The 22,995-nt window shown below is 39.6% G+C and overlaps 1 protein-coding gene across 2 annotated transcripts in view; it reads left to right on the top strand.

The window, feature by feature from the left end:
* The first annotated feature begins 5,726 nt into the window (after nucleotides 1-5,726).
* The window catches only part of LOC122064389 (ubiquitin carboxyl-terminal hydrolase 6), a 37,546-nt gene continuing 20,277 nt past the window's right edge, over nucleotides 5,727-22,995 (top strand). For both annotated transcript variants that reach the window (XM_042628107.1, XM_042628105.1), the window contains exons 1-6: nucleotides 5,727-5,875; nucleotides 21,005-21,150; nucleotides 21,345-21,380; nucleotides 21,471-21,578; nucleotides 21,758-21,858; nucleotides 21,986-22,112. In XM_042628107.1, coding sequence (XP_042484041.1) covers nucleotides 5,866-5,875; nucleotides 21,005-21,150; nucleotides 21,345-21,380; nucleotides 21,471-21,578; nucleotides 21,758-21,858; nucleotides 21,986-22,112 — 528 coding nt within the window. In that variant the 5' untranslated portion in view covers nucleotides 5,727-5,865. The remainder of the gene's footprint in view (nucleotides 5,876-21,004; nucleotides 21,151-21,344; nucleotides 21,381-21,470; nucleotides 21,579-21,757; nucleotides 21,859-21,985; nucleotides 22,113-22,995) is intronic.

The raw sequence follows: 22,995 nt of genomic DNA, 5'->3' as shown, positions 1-22,995 counted from the left end.
CCGCGCTCTGCTTCGTGGGATTCTTCTCCTTTTACATTCACTGTCTCTTCGAGAATAATCCCCCAAACGATCCCCGCCGCCGATGCCACCATCAGACACTCAGAGATAGAGTTTCCTCTTATGGGATCGACCCCTCAATCATCCAGTCACTTCCTTTATTCGCTTAGGACGGTAACGTCAAGGAGCCCATCGATTGCCCAATTTGCCTAAACGAATTCGAAGAAAAATAAATGGTTAAGGTGATTCCCTTTTGCGGCCACGTTTTTCATCCCCAATGTATAGATGTGTGGTTGTCTGCTCATGGGTCCTGTCCCCTCTGTCGTTCTACCTAGCTAGTCCTCCCTCTTCCTCTTCCTCAGCAACAAAAGGTACCACTTCCAATACCAATTCCATCATCGTCTTCGGTTGTGACAAGGGCGAGTAGCTTCTCCTCTTCTTCCAGATTACGGGATGGGGTGTATTTGCTGCCAAGAAGCATCAGCTTCTGACGCCTGTCTTGTTCAAGAAAATAGTCGGCTGTCACGTCGGAGCATCTATTTCTTCAAGCAAATGGCCGCCGATCGTTATCCACCGGAATGTAAATACAACACTGTAATCATCCAATCAAACGGAAACAAGGTTTATCAAACACCCAAAATTCTATTTCTGTTACCAGAAATGGAAAATTCTGTTTCTGTTGTTTATTGAAACAGAAATATCAGAAACGTTATCAAACGGGCCCTAAAGACATAGGAGAAGCCGATGTGATTGTAGGAATCAAGATTATTAGAAATAAATATTAAATTGTTTTGTCACAAGCCCATTATGTGGAAAATTTATTTAAGAAATATGGTTATTTTGATGCCAATACCATTAAAACATCTTTAGCTGTTGGAAGCCATATACAGAGAAATGAGGGAGAACCTGTTTTACAAAATAAGTATTCTCAAATAATTGGTTATGTTTATTATTTAATGAATTGCACAAGACCTGATATCTCTCTTGTTGTTGGAAAATTAAGCCACCACACCAGGAATCCAGGAATGGAACATTGGGATGCCTTAGAAATGTTGTTAAGGTATTTAAAGGGTACCATGAATTATGGTTTGCATTATTCTGGTAACCCGAATGTGCTTGAAGGATATTACGATGCTAACTAGATTTCTGATTCAAATGAAACATTGGCTACTAATGGATTCGTATTCATCTTAGGTGGTGGAACGATTTCATGGAAATCAATTAAACAAACTTGTGGGACAGGTTCCACCATGAAAAATGAGTTTGTGGCTTTAGAAAAAGCCGGATATGAAGTCGAATAGCTAAGGAATCTAATAGCAAATCTACCATTAGAGCCTAAACTTGTGCCTTCCATGTATCTTCATTATGATAGTCAGGATGCTATTGCAAAGGCCAATAGTAGGGTTTACAATGGTAAGAAAAGGCACATACGCCTTAGACATAACTTGGTGAGAGAATATATAAATAATGGTACCATTGCTATTGACTTTGTAAAGTCAGAGACGAATGTAGCAAACATGCTTACAAAACCTCAAGTCACCAAGATTATTTTTTAGACATCTGAATGAGTAGGCTTAAGGCCTGTGATTCATGAGTCAAGGTGATGGACACCCAACCTATATGATAGGAGATCTCTTTAATTAGGTTCAATGGGTAAAAACGAAGTCGCCAGATGACTTAACTAGTACTATCATATTGTGCCTATTCCGGATTAGATGTGAAGGATAGTACTAACCATGAAGAACAAGAGGATGAGTTATAAGACTCTTAATCATCCAAGGCTCATGTAATATGGGTGTATGTTAATTGTGGTGCATACCATGGGCTGACCTAAGTGAATGTAGGGGTGAGGCGGCTTCCAATGAGAATTATGGGCGAATTCTCTAAACATTCATGAGTCCAGGAAGGGGACAAGGCAAAAAATGTTCACAACATAAAAAAGGCGACAACAACGTCGGATGGTAAATCAGTCGGCTACACCAATGAGGAAAGATTCAAGAAGTCTGACTTCACCTATACTCTATAGCATGGCTTACCAGACCTAGTGCAGATTCAAGTCCGAAAGACATCTGCAATGATGTGTCCTACCATTCTAATGTGCTCAGTCTATTATTTTTACCGGTATTTTGAATCTTGTGGGGGAATTATTGGAATTTAAATGATAATTTAATTTAAATTATTATAAGATTCAAATTACCTTATGGTTTCTTATGTCTTTTCAGATCTGACCATCTTTCTATCTTCTTGTATGACCCCTCGTATAATTATCTCTATGTATTCTCATAACCTTTTATGTATTTACAAATAATACTTAATATGGTCTCTTCATTTTTAGGACTTTATCTCTTCATCTTTAGGACTCTTTTACTTCACTTTATGAGAACCTTTGTCTCTTCATTTTGAAGGACCTTATTTCTTCCTCTTCTCGTGAGAGACTTGAATGAGGGACCTTATCTCTTCATCTTCTTGTGAGAGACTTGAATGAGAGACCTTATCTCTTCATTTCTTTTCTATAAGTCTCTTTTCCTCTATAAATAGAGAGGATCTCTAGGCATTGTACACTCCAACAACCAACTACAAAGTTCACTCAAGTTATGGTGTGTTGTGAGGATTGAGAGATTGTTCTATTATTTTTTAGTGTCTATACTTAAGTGTATTTTGAGTTATTCATCATTAGTTTGAGCGCAATGTTGGAGTACTTGAAGGGGTCTAGCAGTTGAGTGTACAACTATTAGGGGTGCCATTGGGCTGTTTCATCTTGGAGGCTGATCTGTAACTCACCTGGTTGCACTATTGGGGGCGTCTACGGTCTTAAGGAAAGTGTCAAGTGACACGACTCTGCCCTTCTATATTGCTAACATATTTTGTTACAGTATTCCTAAGAGTTCGTGGTTCGAAGATCTCTTGAAAGCTCAACAACCAAAGATAAGTGTGCTCTCTTAATATTCTTATCCACCCATTTTTCTACAATCTCAAATGTAGGTTGATCGTCAGTGCCCTTCAAAGAGATATTTTAGACTCAAACTACTCTTCGATGCGATCTAGGATGGCATCAGTTATAGTAAGAGAATGACCTTTTATTGGAGAGGGAAAAATTGTCGACAACAAAGAAGAATACGAGGAGGAGGTTGAGAAAGAGACAACAAGGGATTTCTTAATAGCAAGCTTAGCATAGTCTCCACATCATTTGGAATAGATATATCATACATAGGGTTAGAGGATGAAAGACTTGGCAAGGCAAAGCCCCCGCTAGCCTGGACCCTACCAGGGTTGTGCCTAGGTTGAGATATCCTAGCCCAACCTCGGGATGGGTTGGGCTTAGGTTGACCATTGAGGATGCAAGGTTGAGCATGGACTTTCAAATTTTTCACCCATATCTGCAACTCTACATCTGCCTCCCTCCCCTTTATCTTTCTCTAAGTATTCTTCCATCTTCTCCTTCTCCATCTTTCCTTCCGGCTTCGCCCAATATCCTTTTATGTCTTCACCTTTACTTCCCCCCCCTATGGCTTTCCCTCCCTCTCCCTTTCCATATGTGTCTCCAAGTCCCCGCCCTCTCCATCTTCCTCTCCCTCGGTTCTTCCAAATTTTAATTTTTTAAGGTCAAGAACTTTCCATGTGGACAACATAGAAGCAATGGAATGGAATCAAGATTGATTGATTCAAGGCCGATCAAAATATGTAACCAATCCAATATGCAAAGTGGGAATCAAAGAGGAGTGCAAATCGTATTGAACCAATTCCAAGCCGATTTTGTTGGAACCCACAATCAGATTCCATTTCGTGGAACCATTGGTACCAAGTTGGAGTAATAAAGAACTTAAAAATATCCATCGCTACCTTTGAGCACTGAGAGAAAAAAAAAAAGAAGAGAGACAAGAGAACTATATTCATAGATCGTGCAATTGATTCTTAGGGCCCTTTAATTTTGTTTTCATAACATATTTTTTTGTTTTTCTATGTTAAAAAATGGAAAAACATCCAAAAATTCATTTGATTTTTCTGTTTCGTTTCACTTGTTTTTGGAAACAAAAATATAAATTTATATATATTTATGCGTATAGAAACAGAAATGGAGAAACAAGTAAAACTTGTTTTTCTGTTTCTAGAAACAAGTAGATGAGGCAAAAATTGTGAAAAACCAGATACTTCACTCAACCTGTCCCAACGCCAACCCATTGTTGAAACTTCTCGCTATCCAGATGCGACAATTCCAATATGGTTATGCAAAGCTCACAGTTTTGGATTGCCTTCATCCTTTTGAAGCTCATCTCCATGAAACATACTTGCAACTCCAACGTCATGCTTTCACTTGTGAATTGCGTATCTACAACATGGTGCCTTCACTCGTGTCTTGAACTTGACTACACTATTGAAAATGTTTCGGGAAACAAAAAAATTAAACACCTTTTTGCAATTCCAAAAATCGTTTCTTAGCACATAAATGGAAAAACCGTTTTGGCTGTTTTTAGACACAAAAAAAATATAAACAAAATCACTCGACCCCTTAGTTCATAAGAGGTAAGTGAAGTTTATAATCTTGAACTTTTTTGTTGGGCCCTTCGCAATAGGTGTGGTGGTACGGCCATTCATCCCTTTATCTTCCATTTATCCCGAGTCGTATGCTAGTCGGTTCGGCAAACTTGTAGGCCTCGGTAGATCATATCAATAGTGATTCATCACCCATGCTATAAGGGGCTAGTCGAATGCTCAATTATAGATTCCCTATGCTCATGTGAACAGTTGGGGCCGATTGGCCCATAGATCTAAAATGATCCATCCATAGGCCTACGCATAGACATAGTTGGGCATAAAATACCCAATGCACATGGGGGCTAGGCACCATTTGACAATGTTTCGTTTATGCTGTTTCTACGTTTTCTTGTTCCCAGAAACAGAGAAACATCATAAAAAGCGTTTGATAAAGTTGTTCCGTTTCACCCGTTTCTAGAAGCATAAATCAAAATTTATGCCTATTTATAATTATAGAAATGACTTTGACGAAACAAGTTTGTCTTTTTTAGAAACGAATTTGAGAGAGAAAAAAAAAAGATGTTGTGCTCGATAAATCTCTTAACTATTTAAACCTAAAAAGAGGCAACCGAACCCTCTTTCCATTTTCGGCATGCGATGATACTATTGGGGTTTATAGTGGCATTACGTCTGCAAAAAATGTTTTGAGAAATAGGCTCCAAAAAATTCGTTTTTGTTTCCGGAAACGTGAAAAGCTGTTTCTGCTATTTCTAGACACAGAAACAGTAGAAACGTTATCAAACGATGCCTAGATCGTTTCACACCTAGTTGTTTATGGGCTTAGGCAGCACTTGACAAATAGAGTTCTCTCTCCCTCTTTTACCAAAAAAGGGGGAAAAAATAGTGGGAATGGCTTCCCAATGCTCCCAGTTAGGAGTGGCAATACATAAATCGAACCATCGACTTGAACCAAACCGAATCGAAGGCTTATTGGGCTGGTTTTGGTTTGACATATTGTAACCCCTTAACAAACCGGACCCTATTGAAAATGATTGGATCTGAAACCAAACCAAAACCGGTAAAAAAAAAAAATTGAAACCAACCTGATTACAATCAATATAAGAAACCGTAACCAAACCGCATAGGAACCGAAATCAAATCAAAACCAAAATTTCCTTATTGGTTCGGTTTTGATTTCACCATTCCCGCACCGAAACTGATCCAACCCGACCAAAATACCCTTTTATGATGTGCCTTCTGCGCTTCATATACCTTATATATAGTCAAACAAATAATATAACGACGCCATATTGCTCGCTGCGCAAGAAAACTACGACACCTTTCTTTTCCATCTGCCCTTCTTCAGGACAAACACAGGAGCGGAGCTCAGCAAACATGCCTACAGGTAGACACCTCGTATCAATTTCAGTTTTTTCTCTATCGTCTCATGAACATTACAGAAAACCCGCAAGTTTAATCTTGCAGGTTATTAAACTGGTTTACTAATTCGGGCACTTCGAATTCAGCAATATATCTGCTTCGAACTCTGTGTGTGTGTGTTTTTTTTTTAATGATTTTACTGTTGTTTCTGTATAATTTTGGATCACATCACAACTTGTCTTTGTAGCGATAGTTTATTTTGAGTTTATGCGATTTGGGTTATCGCCATTACTGGTTTTTGTTGGCTCACGGATCTGAGTTTTTGGGGTTTATTTTCTTATTTGTAGTTTTCGTTGTAAGTTTTGCAGCTGGGCGGTGGTTTTTGGATTATGATAGGGATAGGATCTTTCAGAATCATATCGCTAATAATTTCTACCTGGCATTTAGTTTTAATATAGGATGTTCATCCCTACAGCATTACTTTAACAGATACGAATTTAGTATGCGATTATGAAGCCATTGATTCTGAGTTTGTTGTTGCTTATTTGCCCCCTGATTTAATACGAGACATCAATTAGGACGCCTATGACTGTACACGTGACATAGTTTATGAATTAATATGCCCTACCTGTCTAGAGAGGTTCCTTGCTTTTCCAAGTCCGACCGATTCTCATTTATAGTCAACACTGTGTGGACGATACTCAACTTATGCAATGAACAATGCGTTTCTATACATTTAACCTCTAACACCTGCTTTTTCCCCAATTTATATTGATTTACATATACATTGATACATTGCTATACTTAGCATGACCTATGAGAACTTAGTGGGTTGGAGCATAGATGAAGTGATGCAAGGAACCCTTCTGACATATTGTAGAGATGGCTTCCAAGAAAGTGGAACTCTAGTGAGATTGCCTCTACCAGTTGTAACCACAGTCCAGGCTGCATTCCACTGATCACACTGTGAGAAGTCCCACTCCAACCACCCCCCCATTAAAAAAAAAAAAAGAAGGTAATTTGCCATCTTTAATGTGAAGATGTTTGCTGCTAGCTGTGTTTTACTATCACAGAGGTTACAAGCCTTGATTTGACATGTTTGTGAGCCCTAGGACACCGTACCTTTTGATAATGTCAGCAACGTTGGGTGTCAAAACCTTGGAATGAAGGAGCTATCTGGGAAGGGATACCTGCAGCATTGAGAGTTGTATAAGATGTTCGCTGCAGGTTGTTTTCCTAGTATGGAATGTTGAGGAAAGAAATTTTCTAATTTTTCTCTTAACAAATATTCAGAGTGGTAGTTATTGGTACAGTTTCCTTAATCATGTGCTGATATTGAGTCCCCATAGTTCACTTGAAACACCTCTGGAGTTGGGTAGGAAGCCTGGATGGTAGTATATAGTGACATGTATAATAGTGTGTGTTTTGATTGAAGGTGAAGTTGTAGTTTGCCTTATTCCTATATTTTACGTGCTTCTTCCCCAGGAATCATCTGGTGGAAGTTGGGTGATTTTTGAGATTAATGTGTTCTACAGGGTTCTTCGACATTTACTATCTTCCCAAGGCTTAATATGTTTGTGCGAGGATGGACTCTTTTTTAATTGCTAATTAAGACTTGCAATCTACATGCTAACAAAATCTAAGGGAAGGCATGCTGGATGGTAAAAAAGAGTGAAATCTCTACCTGGTGGTGGTGTGCCACTAATATTGATATTGGTACTCTGGAACTAGTATTTGAAAAAGGAAATCTGATTTTTCAATAGGACACTAATATAAACACCTTTTGAAAAGTGAAGGTGTCTGAGAAGAGTATGATGACATCAATAGTTTGCTGTTGGTGAAGAGGCTTGAAAACCCTCAGCATCGGCATGACGCAAGTGGAGAAACAAACACAGTCTATAGGGAGTGGGGACATGAGGGGGAGAGTGAATGGTGGTGGGAGCAGACGAGACCTAAAAGTTGCACTGGGATAGGGTGATCAATTTGGATCAGGAATAGATGATAGAGAAGGCTAGAAATTGAGGACAAGGAGAAAGACCTGAGGGGGCTTTATTAGAAATCAAGGCACATTCATCTTGGGACGTAGCTATTACAACAGGTCCTATTCGTTGCCATGGATCAGTTGATCAGAAGAATTCTTCTGTCTTCTACACTTTGTTCATCTTTTTGTTCTACTCTTCAGTCAAGGATCAAATATGTTAGAAGTGGGGGTTAAGATAAGTTCAGCGTCCACCCATAGATCCAAAAGTCTTTTGGTTGAATGCCTTACAGGTTGGGAACTTGGGATTTATCTATAGTGTTTAGTAGAAATTTCATAAAGTAAATCTTCAATTTGGTGTCCTATATCGTTATGTTGTCAGTGACTCAGTGCACAAGATTGGGTGAATCACAGCAATTCGCAAACTGGTTCCTAAATCATCCATAGTATCATTGAGTTTCTGACTGATTGTTAGAACCAGTCATAGGGTTGATTTTCTTTGGCAATTAAAAGGAACAAGAACTTCCATGCTATAATAAGTGTTTCTGCAAAAAATATGTGAGAATTCTTTTTTCAAGTCACTTGGCGTAGTGTTATCCATAACAGGCTTTGACATCCATGACCATGCTTGACCGGTAGATAAGCAGTTCGTTACATTTTTTCGTTTAAATGTAAAGAGAGAGGGAGGGAGAGGGATGTATTAGGCCTTCCACCTAGAACTTGACCAGCATTTCACCAGTCCTCTTAGCATCCCACCAAGGTTGCTATTGCATCCCACAAGAGCAGTCCTGTATCACACAGAAATTACAGCAGAAGGCCATATAATTATTTGTCAGAATCGTTGGAGGGTCTAGGCCCAACTTCTTTATTTATAATCCCATAGCAATTACTAAAATAGGAAACCCCTATGGCCCTATGTATGGTACGAAGGATCCCTTAGAACTTAAGTCTCTCTTCTAAAATATAAGCTATTCTGAAACATTACAAAATAGAAGCTAACTACTAAATCTCGAATAGGACTTAATTCCCTAATATCTGGTTTTATAGAATTGGCTCATTACGATAGTAAACCTAAAAATATACCCCTTGGTCACTCAAATTTTTAGTCCAACTTAAACCAAACTTGAACCATAGGTTCAATTGGACCCAAAAGACTAAACCAAATGCAAAACAACCGGCCCATCTTCTCTTCTTGCTGAAATTCTGCATAAACTCTCAACTCAATTCCTTATCCCAACTAAATGGAATCGGCTCCGTGGATACTTAGCCTCCAATCAGCTTTGTTTAAGGCCATACTTGTTATAGGGTTTAAGCTATGCATGTATTTCCTCACCACTTCTCTCAGAATCATTTTAGGTCTACCCCTGACCATTTTAGCTCCTTCAATCTAAAGACTAAAGCAGATCTGTATTGGAGCGTCTAAAGGCCTCCGTTGCACATGTCCATACCACCTCAAATAATTTTCTCCCAGCTTGTCATGTATCAGTGCTACTCCTAAATCAGATCTAAACTGATCATTCCTTACTTTATCCTTTCTAGTTTTACACTTTTACCACACATCCATGTTAGCATTCTTATCGCAACTACACTAATTTTATCTATATGATGATTCTTTATTGCTCAACATTTAGCTCCCAATAGAGTAATTATTTTAAATACTTGTGGTCAATCTTTAGCAAAGAGGGTGATATGGAGGTGATGTTTCTCATAGAATTAGAGTGGGATAAATGAAGTGGAGAGGTTCATTGGGAGTGTTATGTGACAAACGCATGATAGATAAACTCAAGGGAAAATTCTACAGGATAGTAATATTACCAACTATGACTTATGGTGCAGAGTGTTGCACAGTGAAAAAGAGTAATTTGAATAAATTGGGCGTGGTGAAGATGAGGATGTTGAGACGGATGTGCAGTAAGACCAGGAGAGATGGAGTAAGGAATGATTATAGTAGAAACGCCTTGGGGGTTGCACCGATCCAGGTGAAGCTCCGCAAGAGCCGGTTGTGGCAGTATGGCCATGTACAACAGAGACCCATAGATGCCCAGTAGGGAAGAGCGACCAGATTCATTTAGAAGGAGCAAGAAGAGGTAAGGGCATGCCTAAAATGACTATAAACGAAGTGATGGGAAAAGATATGCATACAGTAGGGCTTGATCCTAGTATGACTGCAAATAGAGTAATGTGGAGGACTAGAACTCGTGTAGCCGACCCCTTGTAAGGGATGTTCCTGTGATGCTCTTTTGACTTCTTTTCTTACCTTATGCGACCTCTTTACCATCCTTTGTTTTCATTTTGTTTTCTTATTATTTAGCTCCCAACATTGTTGCTGGTTGTATGACTGTCTTATAAATTTACCATTAAGTTTTAAAGGAATACATCGATCACACAACACTCGGGCCACACCTCTCTACTTCATCTATCCTATTTTAATTTTGTATGTAGCATCATCCTCTATTTCTCCTTCTTTATTTATGGTTGAGCCCAGATACTTAAAATAATCACTTTGCGGTATCTCCCTCATCAATTTTCACCACCTCATTATTTTTCCCATTGTTACTAAAGTTATACACCATATACTTTGTTTTTGTTCTACTTATCTTAAAACCTTTTGATTCTAAGGTTGATCTCCAAAATTCCAACTTTGTGTTTATCCCTGCTTTAGTTTCATCCACCAAAACAATATTATCAACAAAAAGCATACACCAAGGGATTTGATCTTGAATGTCTCTAGTCAATTCATCTATGAGTAGCGTAAACAAATAAGGGCTTAAAGTTGACCCTTGATGTAACCCAATTGTAATTAGGAAGACACTACCCTATCCCCCCACAATTCTTGCACTAATTACCACACCGTTGTACATATCTTTAACTATGTCCACATATTCACTTGAAACACATCTCTTGTCCAATATATGCCAAATTAACTCTCTAGGTACTCTATCATAAGATTTTTTTAAGTTAATAAAGACCAGATGGAGATCCTTGTTACATTCTCGAAATCTTTCCATGAGTCTCGTGAATAAATAAATAGTTTATGTCGTTGATCTTCCTGGCATAAAACTAAATTGGTTATTCGTAGTATTAGTTTCTTATCTCAGGCGAGTCTTAATAACTTTGTCTTTCTCCCGTAATTTCATAGTATGACCGTAAGTTTTATGACTTTAAGGTTGTTACAGCCTTGAATATTACTTTAATTTTTATAGATTGGAACCCTAATGCCTCTCCTCCATTCATTTGACATTTTTCTTGTAGTTATAATCTTATTAAACAACTTTGTTAGCCATGATAGACCACAAATTCCTAGGCTCTTCCACACTTCTATTTGGAACCCCATTTGATGTAGAGGGCTAGGCTGAGAAGGGGATTAACACTAGCTAACCTACTGAATAACCAGAATCACAGTGAACATAGTCTGTGAACAGAATATAGATGAACCAAGAACTCTTAAACTGGCCGATTGATGGGACAGGTAATGCAGTCAATCGTAGGATAGAATAGCAGTTGATAACAACGAAGGATAGGGAAGGGCCTCTCACCCGTGGTATGTCACCACATACTATCTCGCACAAGAACTGAAAGAAGGATAATGAAGGGCCTCTCACCTGTGGTCTCTCACCACATGCTGTCTCTCACAGGAATTGACTCACTCAGCATTCCAGGACAAAGCTAGGTTTTTTTTTCAACATCCAAAACCAATGGGGATTGTCCCCCTCTCTTGTATTTATAAAATAAATCAATTTTAAAGCTGGTCTCTTCTATACGTTGGCAAATCCAATCTAGATCCTCCCCCTGAAAAATATAGAAAGTGAAATAAATAGAAACCCAAACAAATAGGAACTCCTAATTTCTAATTACTAACTAACAATTAATAGGAAATAGAAATTTAATGAAAATAGAAACTAAATTATAGCAACATTAAGATAGGATCTTCCTCCACTTGGTATCCCCTATGGGCCCACATGAGCTCCGAGAGATTATCACCACACAAAGTAGTTTCCATCTCTTGAAATACCTCCCGCGCAATGGCCAGTTTGGGCAGATCTGGAAAATCTGGAAAATATCTTCTCAAGTTCTTCTCCTACTCAAGCTCTCCGTGGGACCCACTATAGCTGTCAAAATTTCACCTTTAGAACTGCTGTTCAATGGTTATCTTGGGCAGAAACTTGGGCTTAACCAGGGCTTAGATAACCCCAAAACATGGGCCTACCTAGGAATTAAATAAGGGCCTTGTACTGCATCACCATTTGAGCCTGGTGTCTTTCCTACTTTCATCCTCCTTAAAGCTTTTTTTTTTTTTTTTTACTTCAAGCACCCTAATTTTCCGTGTATAGCTAAGACCTTTGGTAGCTTGGATGGGTATTGCAAGTTTGCAACCTTCCAGGGGACTATTACTTGAAATTTCTCCATTTGGTAAGCTGTAGAAATAGTTTTTTCATCTCTCTTTAATGTCTTCATCCCTTATTAGAACTTTATCATCTTCTGTTTTAATGCATCTAACATGATTGAAATCTCAATTCTTCCTTTCCCTCGTTTTAGCTATGCTATAGGTATCTTTTTCCCCTTCAATTGTGCTCACATTGTTATAATGATCCTTATATATCTTCGCCCTGCTGTTCTCACAATTTTCTTTGCTTTATTTTTAACAAATTTATTCCTTTTTAAATCCACTTCTCCCTTTGTCCTTTGCCACATCTTCAAAACAAGATTTCCCAGCCTTAATGGCTGGTTGAACCTCATCATCCCACCACCAAGTTTCTCTAGATGAATGGCGTTTTCTTTTTTATTCTCCTAGGAGGTTAGGACATCTTTAACAACCTTCTTAATAAAAGTAATCATCTCGACATCGTATTAGTGTCTCCATCAACGTCCTACCTTCCTTGTTTGACCAAATTCTTAGTAAATGATTTCAAGTAATTCCTTCCTTTTAAGCTCCACTACCTTATTGTAAGGCAAATAATCTCACCTTTCTTTGGATTCGGCGTGTTTAGGGACACATCTATGGCCACCAATCTATGTTGTGTGGTTATTCTCCCCTGGTATAACCTTACAATCCTTACGTAGCAGCCTATCGGTCCTAGTTAGAAAGAAATCTATTTGGCATCAACACTCCTAGCTTAAAAAAACTCATGCTCGAGTTTGGAGAGTCAAGGAATGAGCTTATAGTGCACATCCAACTTTAACCCATAGCAAAACTCTAGCAGCTCTTGAAAGTTGGGAATGTAATCCTCCAAGCGTGGAGCTCCATTTCAAAGTATTTGGGTGGATTGACGAGCTCGATGTGAGCAATGTCACAATCATCATCAAGGGTAAAGGATGTGCCAAGTGGTCTCCCATAAGTCCGTAACGGTATCATCGACTTCTTCACCCTCCACTTCAGCTTCCATTGTAGTGGCAAACACCTTAGATTCCTCATCACTGCCATCCTCAGTAATCTCTGTTGATAGAGCCTAACATAAGACATGAGTGCCATGGATCATCGCACCATCCTCATCATCAGCAAGTTGTTCCTCAACCGCCTCCTTAGGTGGAAGCCCATCATAGAACTTCGTCTCTTGATTGGTGTCAACGGCTGCCACGAAAGCATCTTTTGGGCATTGGGGGGCAGAACTTGGCAAATTGCCCATATTTGGCTTCAAACCTGTGCGCAATGACAGTCATGTGGTCTGATAACTGCCTGGACAAGTCAGTGATCTGGTTGAGAGTATCTATTGGGCCAGAGTTCCTTGAACCAGGTTCAGCCTTATCTCTGATACTAATTTAGTGGCTATCTAATTGCCCAATGGCTGGTCTTGAAATAGCCAACAAGGATCTGAACCATAGGTCAAGATTAACTCAAATAATGAGATGTTTTAGGAACCTAGGGTTAGGGGTAATCTGAAGGCCATAGTTTGGTCGATTGGACTAGGTATGGCTAGGAATTATTCAGCCAAATTGGAGGCCAATCCAAGGATCAAGTTGGAGTTGTTAGAGAATTACCAAATTAGAAACTTGCTGTAATTCTGGAAATATGAATCAGATCTAGAAATATCAGGAAAACATGGAAGGGGGGATATTTGTGTTCTAACAGCAAGTGGGGCTTTATTTGTAAATAACAAGAAGAATATCATCTTCTTCCTCACATTACAGCAACCAGGGTGGAGATCAGTTTTGATTTAGTTTGAGAGAACTCTCTCAAACAGCCTTGGATTGACATGAAATTTTTGGGATATGTTGCTGAATCATAGATTTGATAATCCCAACAATCAATCGAGTGTTTAGGGCCTTCGGCCACTTTAGGATCAAATGGAGCTTGCTGTAGTCATGCTGGGTGGTAGTTAGAGAACCAGTTCTGGTTGCAGTTTTGGTTCTTGTGATAGAGGTGGTCTTTGGGAGCAAAACCCAGGGGCAGGGTCACCTATGAAAGAGAGACGTATACCCCTAATTTCGGGCTCAATGGTTTAGGATCTAAGGAGTTATGAACACATCGTTTCTCGGCCCCAAGTATTTTCAACAGCAGAGAGTGGTGAAAACAGAAAAGGGTAAGAGGAATAAGATAGCATAAGAATGGAAAAGTGTAGGGAAATGAAGAAGGAGGAACAGGAGGGACTCACCGAGAGAAGGCCCTGGTCTGACTGGGAGAATGAGAGAGGGAGAGAGGGAGAGAGGGAGAGAGGAGAGGAGGAGCATACATGACACTCACACCCGTGAGGTACAACTCTCAATTTTCATTTCATATTGATGCAGATTAATTACCAAAATAGGCTTGTTTTATTAGGAATAAGCCTAGGGTTGGGTTCCATACATGTTAGGCCTTTGATCCCATGTGTTTTAAGTGTAATAGACCACTTTTATGGGTCTAAAAAGGGGGCTCTAAGATTGAGTACGGGATTGCTTGTTAGTTTCCATTTTCATTAGTTTCCTTTCTAGTTGGGCTTGATTTGAGTTATATTTATTTCCTTAGGAGTCAAGTTATTAATTGAGTCAAGTCTTTAGTAGCTAGTTTCTTTTTTCAAATAGTTTCTAATTTCAGTTAGTTTCTAATTTCAGTTTTTAGTAGCTATTGTATTAGGAGAATATTTGGTTTCCTTTTTGAGGAACCTTCTATTTTGTAATTCCCTCCCCCATTGACATTATAAATAAAGAAGAGGAGGCTCCTAAAGACCTAGATGATTTAATAAACAAATTAATGGTTGTTGCTATTGTCTTCTACATGGAGATTTGTCCTGTGTTTGATCAAGGCTGATGGAATTGGTGTTTGATCCAATTAACTCTCTGCGGTGTGAAGCACAAGAGGTTATCTTCTAGTTATCTCCCTCTTTTCTTCCATACTCAAGGTGTTCCAGATCTGATCTACTGTTATAGGTATTTAATTAAATCACTTTTCTCTCAATTCTGTCCAGAAAATCCTCATATTTTTCCTATTTGATCCCTTGCTTCTAGAAACACTTTCAACCATCAGTTTGGGCTGAAATTTGGATCAAAGATAGGTCCTACCTGGGGAAGAACTCGACCCAAAGGGGAGCTCTTTTTGACCAGTGGTTTGAGAGATTTAAAAATTCTCCATTTTCTTGTCTTTTAGTGACCTGTGACAAAGCAGAACTGAAATTGACAGATCTGGTTCAGTTCCTACTGTTCTCGTGGACTTTGGTTCATGGTATTAAGTTGATTTGGACCTATTTGAAGTCTTGTAAGCCCCTGTTATCGGTCCTAATCTGATCAGAGAAACCCTAGTATTTGGTTCAATAGCTTCAACTGTTTCGGGTCTGATTTCTCTTGTAATCTGATCTGCTGTGCTATTATCCTAATTTGACTTGTGTTTGTTCTTCGAGAGTATCCTGCTGTTTGGGACTAGGTTGGTTTGCCGATTCTAGTTCGACATTAAGTGGTATCAGAGCAAATTTTCCTGCAATTTTCTATCAATGGCAAGTCACATCACCAATGCTGAGTTGCACAAATTGTATCGCGAGTTAGCGGAGAACCAACAGAATACTGATGCTAGGCTTGAGAGGACTGAAACCAAGTTTGATAAGTTTATGGAAGAGATGATTGCCTTTATGAAGAGGTCCGACAAGCGAGCTGAAGAAGGATCCTCTACATTACCTCCTCAGCTCAACACTTTACGGATCGAAGATACACCTCAGAGGCAGCAACTTGATCCAGTTGTTCCCCAGGATGTTACTCGGCAATTTTTTGACAGAGATTATGGCATCAAAGTTGATGTTCCCGAGTTCAGTGGTGAAAAGGGACCTGAGGAATTTCTTGACTGGCTTACCAAAGTGAAGAGAATTTTTGCGTATAAGTCTCTTCCAGACGTGAAGAAGTGTGAACTCATCATCACCAAGTTTATTGGATATGCATGTTCATGGTGGGATGATGTACTGCATGTAAGATTTGTCAGAAAACTTGGACCTGTTACCAATTGGGAGGTCATGAAGCAAATCCTGACTGAAAAATTTGTTCCTCTTAATTATGAAAAGGTAATGTTCCATAAATTACTTAACTTGCAACAAGGGAACAAAGATGTGGATTCTTACACCCTCGAATTCCACAAACTGTCTTCAAGGTGTCGACTTCAGGAAACAGACCAGCAACGGGTGATGCGATATATCAGTGGATTAAGTACTGAGATTCGACTTGAGTTGGCTAACACTGATTTCAGGTCTGTTGATGTGGCAGCGGCTCATGCCAAGACAGCTGAAGAGAAATCCATTTATTGGAAGGGTATGCTGAAGACTTCTTCAGTTTTTAGACCTCCACCACGTATGGAGGAAAAGAAGCCTGAAGCTTGCAGAGTTGAAGAAAAAAGGTCAGAGTTCAACAAGGATAGTGTTGGGGTGAAGAATATCATATGCCATAGCTGTGGCGAGAAGGGTCACTATTCCAACAAGTGTCCCAACAGGACTCGTTCTGTGAACATAGCAGAGAAGCAGTCGATAGAGAAGAGTGAAGATGAATCTCATTTATATCCTTATCCCCTCGAGGACGATGATATTGTCGATGATGAAGATGAGGATGTAGAAGCTCATTCAGCTAGCCTTTCATCCTTTTCGAATAGACTAGTTGATAAGGCTCCTTTCTTCAGACAGAAGGGTACTCTCCTACATGGCTTCAACCCTATTGATGTTCATACAGTCGTTAATACTGGGGCAGAAGCAAACTTCATATCTGCTGAATTTGTTCGAGCACACAACTTTCCACATAAGCAGCTTTTCAAGAAGATTCATGTGCGAGGTTTTGGACCCACAGCTCGAGAAGAGGCAATTGCAGTTGTTCGAGTACACTTACAGTTTGGGCCGTTACAGTACCATGTCACCTGTTTGGTCACCCCATTGGCACATTGCGACATTCTTCTAGGGCGACTTTGGCAGCGGCATGCAGGCATTCTCTATGATGGCGCACGGAACACCATAAAGGTGAAGCAAGGAGATCGTATATACTTAATGAGGCCACATGCATTATCAGACATGCCACGTCGTCGACTGACTCCTGCTCCGGTGACACATCAAACTACTCTCCCTCCTCTTGCAGTTATGCTCCCTTCTGTTTCGAGATATGTGCCACCTCATCGCCGAGCGATTTACAAGGGAATCTTGGGGGCACGACCTAACTCGACGGAGTCGAGTTCTTTTAAGACCGGGAGAGTTGATGCAGATTAATTATCAAAATAGGCTTGTTTTATTAGGAATAAGCCTAGGGTTTGGTTCCATACATGTTAGGCCTTTGATCCCATGTGTTTTAAGTGTAATAGACCACTTTTATGGGTCTAAAAAGGGGGCTCTAAGATTGAGTACGGGATTGCTTGTTAGTTTTCATTTTCATTAGTTTTCTTTCTAGTTGGGCTTGATTTGAGTTATATTTATTTCCTTAGGAGTCAAGTTATTAATTGAGTCAAGTCTTTAGCAGCTAGTTTCCTTTTTCAAATAGTTTCTAATTTCAGTTTTTAGTAGCTATTGTATTAGGAGAATATTTGGTTTCCTTTTTGAGGAACCTTCTATTTTGTAATTCCCTCCCCCATTGACATTATAAATAAAGAAGAGGAGGCTCCTAAAGACCTAGATGATTTAATAAACAAATTAATGGTTGTTGCTATTGTCTTCTACATGGAGATTTGTCTTGTGTTTGATCAAGGCTGATGGAATTGGTGTTTGATCCAATTAACTCTTTGCGGTGTGAAGCACAAGAGGTTATCTTCTAGTTATCTCCCTCTTTTCTTCCATACTCAAGGTGTTCCAGATCTGATCTACTATTATAGGTATTTAATTAAATCACTTTTCTCTCAATTCTGTCCAGAAAATCCTCATATTTTTCCTATTTGATCCCTTGCTTCTAGAAACACTTTCAGCCATCCGTTTGGGCTGAAATTTGGATCAAAGATAGGTCCTACCTGGGGAAGAACTCGACCCAAAGGGGAGCTCTTTCTGACCAGTGGTTTGAGAGATTTAAAAATTCTCCATTTTCTTGTCTTTTAGTGACCTGTGACAAAGCAGAACTGAAATTGACAGATCTGGTTCAGTTCCTACTGTGCTCGTGGACTTTGGTTCATGGTATTAAGTTGTTTTGGACCTATTTGAAGTTTTGTAAGCCCCTGTTATCGGTCCTAATCTGATCAGAGAAACCCTAGTATTTGGTTCAATAGCTTTAACTGTTTCGGGTCTGATTTCTCTTGTAATCTGATCTGCTGTGCTATTATCCTAATTTGACTTGTGTTTGTTCTTCGAGAGTATCCTGCTGTTTGGGACTAGGTTGGTTTGCCGATTCTAGTTCGACATTACATATTCATTTCCATCCATTACATTCGCATAAATAAGAAAATAAAAAGACTCATATATGTATTCTAAAATTGAAACTGTAGTAAACTAGGTAACCTCAAACCAAGAAACTAATCTCCTACATTACCCTTCTTTCCATAAAATATTGATTGCAAGATAATCTCAAATTAGCAAATAAATCCCTAAATGTCCTACTGGACCCTGTTCATCTCAGCCTGGGCTCCCAAATGGGTTTGTACAGGTCCAAGGAAGCGCCCATGCATCAAATCAAGGCAAGGAATGGTGTTGTCGCAAGGTTCAAACTATGGCAGAATTCTACTATACAGTAAAAGAAATTATGGGTGAAAACTACGCAGAGTTTTTACCAAAATTTAGACTTGAAAACTGAAGAACTGATTGAGGAAATAAGCTAACAGAAAGGCAAATCGGTCTTGAAGAGGTCTTGATCAAATTGAATTTTGGGTGAGAGCCCCTTTCCCCTCTCACAAACCTAGGCTAAGAAAAGCCCCCTTTGGGCTGCCGCCTTGGAGCAGCTTGGCCTCAAGGCCAGGCTGCTCCCCCGCCTCTCTTCCTCACTTCTCATTCTCTCATCCTCTCCTTCGCTCGTTTCCTCTCTCTCTCTCTCTCTCTCTCTTTCTCTCTTCCTCCTCTCCTTCCTTTCTCTGTTTCTTCATCCCTTGCTGGAGCTTCTTCTCGGTTGAAGTCGCGTCTTGGCCGCTAGCCCTGTAGGTCACCATCCCTGCTGAATTTTATGCTTGTTTGGATTCCCGCTCGGCCAGCTACCTCATCGCCCTCGATCTCGTTTGCCTGCTCTAACTTCAGTTTCGATTTTGCTCCGCCGGTCTGTTCTGCCTCTCCTTGGGCTCCTGCCAGCCCGCTTGGTCAACAACCGTTCTCCGTCAGCCTTGTTTGCCAGCCACCCTTTGCCTGGCTCGCTCGGCTTCTGCCATTTTGCTGCCAGCTGCATGGCAAGCAGCTGTTTCTGCCAGCTATGCTTGGTCGGCAGCCGCTTCGCCATTGCTCTCTGCAAGGCTGGCACTTAGTCGTGGCTGTCACCTCAGCTAGGCCAGCTGCAAGCTTGGTCGTGGCCCTCCACAAGGCCAGCGCCCTCCAAAGTGGCAGCCCTCTCTCCGGCGATGCTCCTTTGGCAGCTGGATAGATGAAGAAGTTTGTTAGGGTTTCTCAAACCCTAACTGGATTTGACTTGGTTGCCCTTGATGGGCTTCCTTGCTTTGGTTTTAGCCCATGTGGGCTTTTGTGATGTATTGGATATGTGAGACTTGAAGTCCTTTGGGCCTTGGTTGCAGTCCTTTGAGTTGAATGGGCTTCTTAGCTCTTGTCTTTTAGCCCATGCAGGCTCTTGTTACCCTTTTGGGTTTGTAATTCCCCCTTTCTTTAATACATTTATTTATCCATCCAAGAAAAAAAAAGGGGCAAATCAGTAGAGAACAGTATGAATATGAGGAGAAATATAAGCTGACCTTGGAAGAAAAGAAGAAAAGAAGATAAGAAGATAGAATAAGAGACACATATGTACTAGGCCTCCCACCTAGAACTTGACCAGCATCTCACCAGTCCACTTGGCATCCCACTAAGGATGCTATTGCATCTGACGACAGCAGTCCTGCATCAAACAGAAAATCATACAGCATAGGGCCATATAGTTATTTGTCAAAATCGTTGGAGGGTCTAGGCCCTACTCCGTTATATATAACTCTGTAGCAATCACTGAAGCAGGAAACCCCTATGTTTGGTAAGAGAGATCCCTTACAACTTAAGTCTCTCTTAAAAAATTAGATAACTTAAACTAACTACTTAATCCCTTATAGGATTTAAGTCCTTAATATATTCTCCCATTACAATTGTAAACCCAAAAATATTAAGCCCATGGCCCATATAACACATTGGCCACTCAAATTAACTCAACTTAAACCAAACTTGAAACATAGGTTCAGTTGGACCCAAAGAACTAAACCAAGCCCAGAGCAACTGGCCCATCTTCTCTTCTTGCTGGAATTCTGCGTCAGGGAGCCAATGTCACTCTGCCAACCCAACAAGGTTAGTTATCAGAAAGTGTATATGCGTCAGTGTTCTTTTGCTTTAATGTTAGGGCCTTATTGTTGTAGATGAACAAATAATTTGGATTCTGTGATGGTTGGCCACAATTTTGTGATCGGACAATGTAAAAAATCGAAATGGAAAATTTCTGTCAACTGTAACCTTCCACTGCTATGGAGCCACCAAATGTCATATTGTTGAGTCATCCTACTATGTTGTATGCTATCTGTTTAATTATCACAAAAAATCATCTCATACTGTAAAAGAATCTTATGAGATTATCAGTGACCAGTGTTAATGCTTCTTCACTAGTTCCTTCTACGTATACCAAATAAGTTCCTTATAATTGTAGTGGTTACACCATGTGCAGTAAGTGTGAAATGGCAGAAGGAGCTGTTCCCAGCTGTAGAAATTGACACAAGCCAACCCCCTTTAGTTTTTAAGTGCCAGTTGTATGATCTAACTGGAGTGCCCCCCGAAAGACAGAAGATTATGGTTAAAGGTGGTTTGCTGAAGGTAACTGTAATCATTGAGTTAATCACTCAAGCTATTCTTTTCTATAATGAATAATACTACTTCATTTGAGTGTCCTGGAGCACCGGAAAACACTAACTTCCAAGTTATGGTGTTGAGGTGGCACTCATTGAAGGTGGTATACCAGATCCATGCTTGACCACCTTTTTTTTTTTCTTCTTTTGTGGATACTTCAGGATGATGCAGACTGGTCAACAGTAGGAGTGAAAGAGGTTACTATTTTCTTAGTGCATCAGAAGTTCCAAAATCCTTTATCATTCTACTTCTGTATTGAATATTCACAGTTATGCATCCTTGGCTAGGGTCAAAAATTGATGATGATGGGAACTGCAGATGAAATTGTAAAAGCCCCAGAGAAAGGCCCTGTTTTTGTGGAGGACCTTCCGGAAGAAGAGCAAGTTGTTGCAGTGGTGAGTTGAATGATCGTATTTTTTACAAATTATTCTTATGGCTGGATTCCCCTCTCCATCCCACCCCCCTCCCCCCAAAAAAAGCACATATGATTCAAGGGTAGTTGCTGTTTGTGTGGGATCTCTTGATGTTATTCCATTGATTTATATGCTCTTAAGGCATTATTTCTGTTTTCAAGGGTCACACTGCTGGTCTATATAATTTGGGGAATACCTGCTACATGAACTCTACACTACAGTGCCTACATTCAGTTCCAGAGTTGAAGTCTGTGCTACTCAAGTGAGTGGCCTTGTTGCATTATGTTGCTATTGATTTTTCAGAAAGTTAAGGTGTGCTGATTGAACTTATGAAAATTGTGTTTATTGTTGAACTATTATATGCTCTTCGATGTGATGTTTCATACTAGGTATCCTCATTCTGGAAGAAGCAATGAGTTGGATCAGTCTTCACATCTCTTGACCATGGCAACAAGAGACCTATTTAGCGAGCTAGATAGAAATTTCAAGCCTGTTGCCCCAATGCACTTTTTGACGGTTAGTTATCTTTGTTTAATTGTTTCTTGCGCTTTGCTCCTTGAATGTCAGTTAGTTCTGCTCCCCTCAACCAAGGAATTACATTGGCCATTTGGGTTGAAATCTCATTAAGTTCTGTAGGACCTTATTTGATTTCAGTGAAATAACTGAAACATTTTTGGTTTCTATGATTGTGAAACCAAAATACTTTAGCCATGTCTATTTTTTGCTAGTATTTCAACATTTTTTATTGAAATTTGTTAACAGCTGATTTCATCCCTGACTCTAGGTGTCCTTTTGGAGCATTAGTTTTCTGAGGTTTTGTTAGTGTTGCATTTATAGAACACAAGATCCTATTTTGGCTATGGGAATACTTACTTTGCTGCATCATTAGAACTTTAAGGCTCCATTTGTTTGCCGGAGAAAAAGGGGTGTGGGGATTGGGGCCCACATGTTGGTGGCCGAGTGACAAGACAAGTAGAGGATAGTAAGTTTTGATAACTGTACCCATTGCTTGTTTGGTTGGCAGTGTAAAGTTGTGAAAAAGTTGCTAAAACCATGATATAATTACAAGAATACCATTACGCCCATAAGCCCTCTTCCCCCCCCCCCCAAAAAAAAAAAAAAATGTATGCTATGTGGGTCCAATTTTAATACTAAAACCACATGGAACCCCCACTATGTTATTTAATTAATTTAGTTTGAATAAAATCAAATGTTATTCTTAATATCCCACAAAAATAACATGAAAGAAATATCCAAAGACAACAAATTTAAAGAAGTTTGGCTAACTTGGTCCAATTATGAAATATGGATCCATACATAATAATCATCCATAAACGTGAGTATGTTAATATTAATGCTTATTACCCAACAAACAAGACATTCATAAATTTGAAGGCTC

The sequence above is a fragment of the Macadamia integrifolia genome, unplaced genomic scaffold, assembly GCF_013358625.1.
Source record: "Macadamia integrifolia cultivar HAES 741 unplaced genomic scaffold, SCU_Mint_v3 scaffold164, whole genome shotgun sequence".
In the NCBI taxonomy this organism is placed as follows: domain Eukaryota; kingdom Viridiplantae; phylum Streptophyta; class Magnoliopsida; order Proteales; family Proteaceae; genus Macadamia; species Macadamia integrifolia.
This window is presented reverse-complemented; position numbering and strand designations above follow the sequence as displayed.